The 8,660-nt window shown below is 42.2% G+C and overlaps 1 protein-coding gene across 1 annotated transcript in view; it reads right to left on the bottom strand.

Annotated features, from left to right (window-relative positions):
• Window positions 1-2,907: 2,907 nt before the first annotated feature.
• The window catches only part of KCNK1 (potassium two pore domain channel subfamily K member 1), an 80,452-nt gene continuing 74,699 nt past the window's right edge, over window positions 2,908-8,660 (bottom strand). Inside the window, exon 3 of the mRNA XM_066235281.1 lies at window positions 2,908-4,111. Within this exon, the coding sequence (XP_066091378.1) occupies window positions 3,852-4,111 (260 nt within the window). The 3' untranslated portion in view covers window positions 2,908-3,851. The remainder of the gene's footprint in view (window positions 4,112-8,660) is intronic.

The raw sequence follows: 8,660 nt of genomic DNA, 5'->3' as shown, positions 1-8,660 counted from the left end.
AACCCACCTCATTACTTGGTTGCCAGGCAAGTGGCTGTGAGCAGTATTTTCTGCTCTTTTCCTTGGAGTGAGATCCCTCTGGGCTCTCAGCCTCACCTCCCCCCCCCCCCCCCGTTCCTATAAGCAGGGGAGATTCAGGCACTCCCTACCAGGTTTGTTGTGGCTTCTTCTTTGCTCCTTGGTTTTTGAGAGCTGTTCTTGTAGTCCAGATTTGGTTTTTCATGCTGATTGTTTATAAATTAGTTTATAATCCAGTTTGGTGGTGAGAGCTGGGAGTCTGTGCATCTGCCTACTCCGCTGCCATCTTCAGGTCCTCGAGGTGGCCTAATTTCTTATCTGGATGTTTTGCTAGTAGTTGTGTTAATTTTTTTTTACTTGTGCCAAAAGAATTATTGTAAAGTATGCAGCACAGATGGGGAGCCCTGAGGCAGCAGCACACCCTTCACTTTTGTAGGGTGGTGAACAAAGGCTGCGGTTCTCGCAGAACTGTGTGCACAGCCTGTGAGTCCCGAGTGAGGCCAGGGGGGCTTACTTCATCCTGTGTGCTTTATGGCCATGCTGTGACAAATACTTAAAAGCATATATATTCACTTCTGGGTTATTTGCTGTATGTTAGAAAGCTGCTGCCCAATAGTGCATAATAGATACATGAGATTTTTAGAAAACTGTCTTTAGCAAATAATTTCATGTTTTGACTCACACAAAAAGCTTAGACATACAAAATTTTCATAAAGTGAAACTCTTGAAAAATAATACATCACTTTAGGGAAAACTTTAAATGTACTAAAGACACAAATTTAAAGTTTTACTGGGCACAGTCAAAGCAAAGGACTATTATTTCAATTTCAGCTTTCTAAGGAAGTTTTGTTTCTAAATTTGCCAAGGAATGATCCGTTTGACCATGAAACTGTCCCCAAAAGCACTACCTGCTCTCCTGACTTGAGATTGTCTGTATTGATCACAGATCTCCTCAGCACCAAGGCTCTGACTGTGAATAAGAAAATGAATGTTTCATATCAGCCAGGAAGCCCTGCTCACCGATTTCTGAATAAGGGACATTTCTACAATTATCTTCCAATGCACGCTTATGCCAATTTAAAATGAACTCTTATTTAAAGCAAATATTAGCTGCTTTTGCAAGAAGCCAGTGTGCTATAACTTTAAAGGATTGAAAAGGTTTTGCGTTGACTTTATGTTATCCTAAGATCTGTTCGCACATTTGTAAATATGTCCTCATTCATTTCCCTGAAAAGCACTTTGTAGAAAGTATGGGTGTGACCATTTTCCAGTCAAGAAAGTGACACCATGTCTAAGTAATCTAATCATTACCAAAGAATTTTTTGGCTGGTCACCATATTGATCTGTTCAGAAAACTTCCCATTAGTTATCTTCAACTTTTAAAAAAACAATAAAACCCCATTTAAATCTCTTGGGGCATGATGATAAAGAAAAACCAGCCTCATAATGGAGTCATCTGGACCATTCTGTTCTGTGATTTCCTTCATCAGTTTCATGCCCTGGTCTACAGTCCTCTGACTTCTGAGAGGTTGAAAACTCTTCCCAAGATGCTGTTCTCTCCTCACCTGAGTGTATCTGTTGCTCCAGAATCTGCACACCTACCGGACATGTGGAACTTTAAACTCACATGCAGCAGCACTCCCCCTGAATGAGTATAGTTTCTGCTGCTTCTCTTGGGTTTTGAAGAACTCTGCCTAGAACATTCCTGTCCAACAGTAGCTCCTTCAGCTTATATTCTACCCATCACTCAGAACCCTTCTATAGTTTATGTTTACAGCTTTGCTGTCTCACCTCCAACCAGAGGGCCCAGAGTCTGTCCTGCTTGACACTCTTCCCTTGGGACCACAGGCAGCATCTATCCGTTGGCCGATGACAGAGCCCAGGGATGATGCTCCTTCATATTAAAATGTGACAGGGTAGGTAGCAACTCTTGCTCTGATTTCTGGACCTCACCCTTCCCATTAAAAACAAGAGACCATCTGAAGGGCATTAAGGTTTAGTGGAGCCTCTACAGATTCAGAAAAGCTTTAAAGAATAATTATACCACCTTATTACTATGACATCCTGACTCACAGCGTTTCCTCAAAGTTTGTGCTCAGTTTCTAATTCTGCACTCTCCTCTCCTGGTAGAGATAAGCAGTGCTGGTGCACCAGTCATTTCTCCTGCAATGAGTAAAATACCATGGCATCCTCTGCAGTAACCCACTGCAGCTGTTTCCTTCCGGGCTCTGCACCATTCCATGCCTGGTGATCAACGACTTTCCAGACCCAGTCATGTCTGCCATGCACATCCTTATTCTTGAAGGTATCTCTTCCACTCCTTTACTAATTACTTGCCCTGCTGAGAGTCGTCTTTCACTGTGGGATGAGGAGAGAATGGTGCTTACTGGCAGCAGAACCCAGATTGGGCGAAACCAAAGAAAACGTCTGGCATTAAACATGGAAAGGACCTGTTGACAGCTCACCATCCAGGAGCTATGGAGTGGCATGAGGGCTTTGGAGTCCAGCTAAGTCCTTCTCATGGCTCTGTTGCTGAGACAAGATGGTATTTCCTACAATAAAAAAGGGCTCTGCTGTAAGTCAGGCACGTACCAGATGCAGTGCAGGTTTCTGAGTGAGCTCCTCAAGGTACAGCCCGGCTGCCTGCTTGGCTCATCTACAGGGCATGGGTTTTAGCAACCCCTCAAGCACCACCTCTGGGCAGCTCCAATGGGAGACGAGGCTCAGTCAGGGGGTCACTGGGCTTTAGTTATCACACAGGGTCTTTCTAACTTTCTGTCCTTAATCATGTCCTGTGTCCATCATTTAAATGTTGCCTTTATGATTTCTGTGAAGGAGTTTATACATGTAATCCACATGGAAGAAAACTTTTCTTGAGATATTAAAGCATAAGATTGTAATCAACTATGATTATTGATTTCAGTTTATAAATTTAAAAATGCTCAGATTTGAGAGAATATCTTCATTTGGGGCATCTATGGTCATTTTCTGTGCTTTAGTACTAGGTGACTACAAATCACAACACACTTTCATAACAAATATCTTAACCTATTTTACAAATCACAATCTACATGACTTTCAACTACCTCCAGAGAAACACGCACAAACATCTCACATAGCTGATATCACAGTTATTTTAAGAGGGCAGAAATGTTTATTGCAGCAGAATACTACAGGGTTTACTCTTCAGGATACCAGTCCTCTTATTTTATTGCAGCAATTCTCCATTCTTTAGTATAAAGAGAAATCAAAAGAAAATATTATCTATCAATACAATCCTGGGTTAAGAAGTTTGCTGAGATCTGGTGATCTGAACCATATGTACAGGATATAAACATATTTATATTCTATATGTACACAGTTAATGGTTACCTATTCATTATAAATAATAGGTTTAACTTAGGTTCTACAAAAATAATCATTTTGGATGGGCGCATGCAAATTTACTTATGAAAAAAAGCTCTATGCCTTTTATTTGCTTTTAAATATAGATGTTGCTATTTAGCCATCAGCTAAATGATTCAATGCAAATCCCAAAGCCCCCAATTAAAAGTATAAAATCTCCTCCTACCCAGAGCAGCACACTGCTTCAACTATTCCTCTAATCGTGAAATCTAGATAATTGTTGCCTATGAATTACAGGTACCTATCCTGTTTCCTCAGACATTAGATTGTCCTCCAGAGTAAAAGCTTCCTTTGTGCCATGTTTTGTTTTTAAAATTACAAACAGTAGATATTTGGTAAAATATCATTTTGGCTTTTACATTCTCGTAGAAATGAACAAAGCGAAGCATTCCCCAACTGCCAGACTCAGGGCTCAAGGACGGTCCTACTCAGTGGTCAGTGGCACCGTTGGTGTGGGCAGATGGCTGAGGGTCCATGAAGGGCTCATGCTGCTTCTGGTCCTCCTTCACACTGGCTGCCTGGTCTGAGATGGAGGAGAAGGACAACTGGTCATGCTCGATGATGTGCACCTGGTCCTCATCTTTGTCCTTTTTCACGTAGAACATTTTTCTGAACTTTTTTAGCTCGTGGAGTTCACAGAAGGTTTCCAGAACGACCAGCATGGCAATGAGGCCAAGCAGCAGGTAACCTGTGAGGAAAACAAGTGTCTCAGTGGGAGGTTGTCACAGATAAACCAAGTCACAACACAAAATATCTGCTGATGAATAAATTCATTGCCACTTCTCTAATTTTAGGAACACTTTGAATTCCACAGCTCAAAGAGGGATGACCCAGAGAAAAATGAAAAATGACTTCTACAAAATTGGATTACTAAGAATCACAAGGTATAATTTTTGAGGGAAAAAACATAGGGACGATGTGGCAGTTAGAGAGAGATGACATATTGTACCCATCCAAGATGACCTTCAAGGGGAGGCTCTCCACCACCCATTTATCATCAGTGGCTTTCAAAGATTCAGTGACATTGTGGAAGAGCTTTGATTTATCATGAGTTCTGACAACAAAGCTGGATGCCTGAAGCACGGATGCTTCATTGTGCTGCCACAGGAGAGGACATCCAGCAGCAAAGCTGGATGAGAATTCCTTTAAGAACTGACATAGGCCCTGGTCAGTTTGCTCAGTGGTAGAGCGTTGACCTGGTGTATGGAAGTCCCATATTTGATTCCCAGTCAGGGCACACAGGAGAGGCGACCATCTGCTTCTACCCTTATCCCCCTTCTCTCTCTCCCTTCTTCTTCTGCAGCCATGGCTCGATTGATTCAAGCACATCAGCCCTGGGCACTGAGGATGGCCCAATGGAGCCTCCACGTCAGGTGGCTAAAAATAGCTCGGTTGTGAGCATGGGCCATAAATGGGCAAAGCATCAGCCCTACATGGTGTTTGCCGGGTGGATCCCCATCAGGGCAAATGTGGGAATCTGTCACTCTATCTCCTCTTACTTAAAAAAAAAAAAAGAATTAACATAGACATTTAAAAGTAGTTCTGGGTGTGGCCAGTTACCCTTCCACTACAATCCTGCAACAAACTAAGCTTTTCATTATATGACAGTCTTATTTATTTATTTATTTTGAATAACTCTATTAACTTCTTACTCCAAAATAAAAGACAGCCTATTATTTCAGGTAAAGTGCTATTCTTTGGAATGTGTGATGGAAAACAAGTCATTTTAAGTCAGTTTCAACATGTTTAAAATCAGTTTTCAGAAAAAACATTTCATCCTTGAACAAAAAATGGAAACGAAAACTCTAAAGAAGAAGAAAATTCCCAATTTTATGTCTCAGTGGTAAAGTGCTGAAGGAAGACTTTCTGAGAATAAATGAAATAGGAAAGCAAGCATGGGCAGCACACCAGCAATAAGGAGGCTGTTATGCAAAGACTATGAAGTCACACAGCCCTGGAACCTTTAAGAGTTGGCTACCAGGTGATCATTAGTACATTTAAGAAATAGCAAAGAAATTGTTAATTAAACTAATTAGCAAGTCCCTTCCTTTTCCTTTATCCATTATTTAGTCAAACTCTTGACTGCTGACAAAAATACTCATGAGGTTTCAGGCAAAGCTGTGGATTTTATCCCATCCACAGATAAGATACCTTAAGAACACTGGTTCGCTTCACCCAGCACACACACTGTACAGATTGCCTAAAAACCCCGATTCAATTGCAACAGTCTTACAATATCCTGCAAAAATTTAGTATTTTATGAGAAATTAAGGAGGTTACACTGTTGGGCAAAGAGTATAAGACAACACAAGAGAGAAATAGAGCTAACATACTCAGCTTTCCTAAGTCACGAAAAAATTAAGATAAGGAGGTAACAATTTACCTAACATATGAAAAGAAAGTTGACATGCTGTTTTCCTGTGCTATGAAATGTACATCAAAGCACCTATGATGTCACCGTGCCCACACCATGCAGCACAAATATTGTCACATGCACCAATTCTGGTGTGTGAACTTGTGAGGTCATTTGGAAAGCACTGTTTCATTATGTTCAGTGAGTCACAAAAGGCACATTCACTTCTTGGAAATATCACTTCTTCGAAAAATATAGAAGTTGAAGAGTTGTAAACACACAGAACTATTTATCATAGTTATTCATAATGCCCCCAAATTGGAAGCAATTTAAATATTTGACAATAGAGGCATGGTTAGATTATGATATAGCCATCTGGTAAAATATTGTGTGGACATTAAAATAATTATGTTCACTGGTAGAATTATGAATTCAACATTTTAACTACTTTGTAAATGTTTATTGAACTTGTATGATAGCCAGACACTTTTCAAAGCACTTAGGGTTTATGAGTGAAATGTTTGTCCTTAGGTGAGCTTGTGGTTTAATGGAAAAGCTAAAATACACGTGGTTTTGTCAGGTTCAGATGACAAGCCATGGCCCAGACAGAGCATCTGATGCTGGAACATTTTAGTTCTTCATTGATTGCCTCTGTGATTTCCTGGAAGATGTGACCTGAGCTGGAGCCTTGCAAAAGTCTCATTGAGGCAGAAATAAAAACTGTATGAACGTTATGATACAATTCTATACATCCTGAAAAGAGAGAAAAGGGACATGCAAAAACAGTCTCTTGAAACTGGGTTTCTAGGTTTTCCATGATACCATATTGAATTTTTTTAATTGTTTAAAAATTATAGCTTATTGGCCATCTGAAATTTAATGGCTATCTTCGACATATAAAATTCTGCAAATATTTAATATATTCTAACTTTCAAAAAAGAACCAGATGGACAATAAGATGAGCAACTGTGGCCCTGGCCGGTTGGCTCAGCGGTAGAGCGTTGGCCTGGAGTGTGGGGGACCAGGGTTCGATTCCCGGCCAGGGCACATAGGAGAAGCGCCCATTTGCTTCTCCACCCCCCCCCTCCTTCCTCTCTGTCTCTCTGTTCCCCTCCCGTAGCCAAGGCTCTATTGGAGCAAAGATGGCCCGGGCGCTGGGGATGGCTCCTTGGCCTCTGCCCCAGGTGCTAGAGTGGCTCTGGTCACGGCAGAGCGACACCCTGGAGGGGCAGAGCATCGCCCCCTGGTGGGTAGAGCGTCGCCCCTGGTGGGCGTGCCGGGTGGATCCCGGTCGGGTGCATGCGGGAGTCTGTCTGACTGTCTCTCCCCGTTTCCAGCTTCAGAAAAATACAAAAAAAAAAAAAAAATGAGCAGCTGTTTTAAGATTTTTCTGGGCCCTGGCCAGTTGGCTGAGTGGATAGTGTTGGCCCAGCATATGGATGTCTCAGGTTTGTATCTTGGTCAGGAAACACAGGAGAAGCAACCATCTGCCTATCTCCTCCTCCCTCTCCCCCTTCTCACTCTCTTCTGCTCTGCAGCCAGTGGCTTGATTGGTTCAAGCGTCAGCCCCTGGCGCTGAAGATAGCTTGGTTGATTCAAGCATCTGCCCGAGATGGGGCTTGCTGGGTGGATCCCAGTTGGGGCACATGTGGGGGTCTATCTCCCTTCCTCTCACTTAAAAAAAATATTTTTTTCTAGTAAATTAAAGAATGTGCTTGATTGTAATAGACTGCAATCCTAGTACTCGTATTTTTTCTTTTGTGATAGAAGGAGAGGGATAGGGAAAGAGATGAGAAGCATCAACTTGTAGCTGCATCATTTTAGTTGTTCATTAATTGCTTCTCATACATGTATTGACCTGGAGGCTCCAGCCAAGCCAATGACCCCTTGCTGAAGCCAGCAACGTTGGGCTTCAAGCCTGTGACCATAGTATCATGTTGATGATCCCATGCTCAAACTAGTGACCCTATGCTCAAGCTGGTGAGCCTGCGCTCAAGCCAGTGACCTCAGGGTTTTGAACTTGGGGCCTCAGCCTCCCAGGCTGGCACTCTATCCACTCTTACCACTGGCCAGGCCTAGTACTTTTTATCTTGAGTTTAAAATATTTAATAAGGTAGAGCACTGTTTTTAAAATTAAGAGTTGGTTTTCAAGTAAATTTTGTGTGGCACATTTTTACACTATAATTTATAATGTCTATTATGAGCAAGAAATTAATCAGTCCTTTTTAGGTGCCTGGGTAAATAACTCTCAGAAATAAGATTTTTGCATAAAGAGTTCTGAAGGAAATCACAACAAAATGAAATAGTAATGGAAAGGTGAAAAAAATGAAAATTTAATCAATGAAAAGGCAACATAGCTGGGATGACGTCAGAGTAATGGCGGGGTAGGAAGCGATACCGATAAATCTCCCCCAAAACTCAACAAGATCTTCAACCAGAAACAGAAAAACCTATACTTGGAGCTTCCAGATGCTTCGCAATACACCCAAAGGTAGGATTGAGTGAAAAATTGGCTAAATATATAACCAAACCCCGAAGGAAATAGGGAGTAAGAAATGCTCCGCCTTCCTCACTAACCTGAACAGGGCGGCTTTCTCTGGTAACTGTGAATATAGAAACTGAGGCGGGCAAAGGGGGTGAAAAGATCCAGGCCGCTGCGGCACAAACGGCCGAACCAGGCTGTGGCACGGAGATCCAAGCCGAGGAAAATCTGATCCTGTGGCAACCCGGGCAATACAAGCTAACACTCGCGCCAAACCCAAACAAAGAAAGACAAGCGGAGTGGCCATTTTACCCGGTCTCCTGGTCGGTGCGTAGTTAGTGGGCGAGAGATTTCTTCCTAAGCCCCGGAAGTGGGTGCCCGTGTTACCCCACAGAGAGGCAG

This window comes from Saccopteryx bilineata, chromosome 1 (genome assembly GCF_036850765.1).
Source record: "Saccopteryx bilineata isolate mSacBil1 chromosome 1, mSacBil1_pri_phased_curated, whole genome shotgun sequence".
Taxonomy (NCBI): Eukaryota; Metazoa; Chordata; class Mammalia; order Chiroptera; family Emballonuridae; genus Saccopteryx; species Saccopteryx bilineata.
The sequence above is the reverse complement of the archived record's forward strand: the minus strand, read 5'-3'. Positions and strand labels throughout refer to the sequence as shown.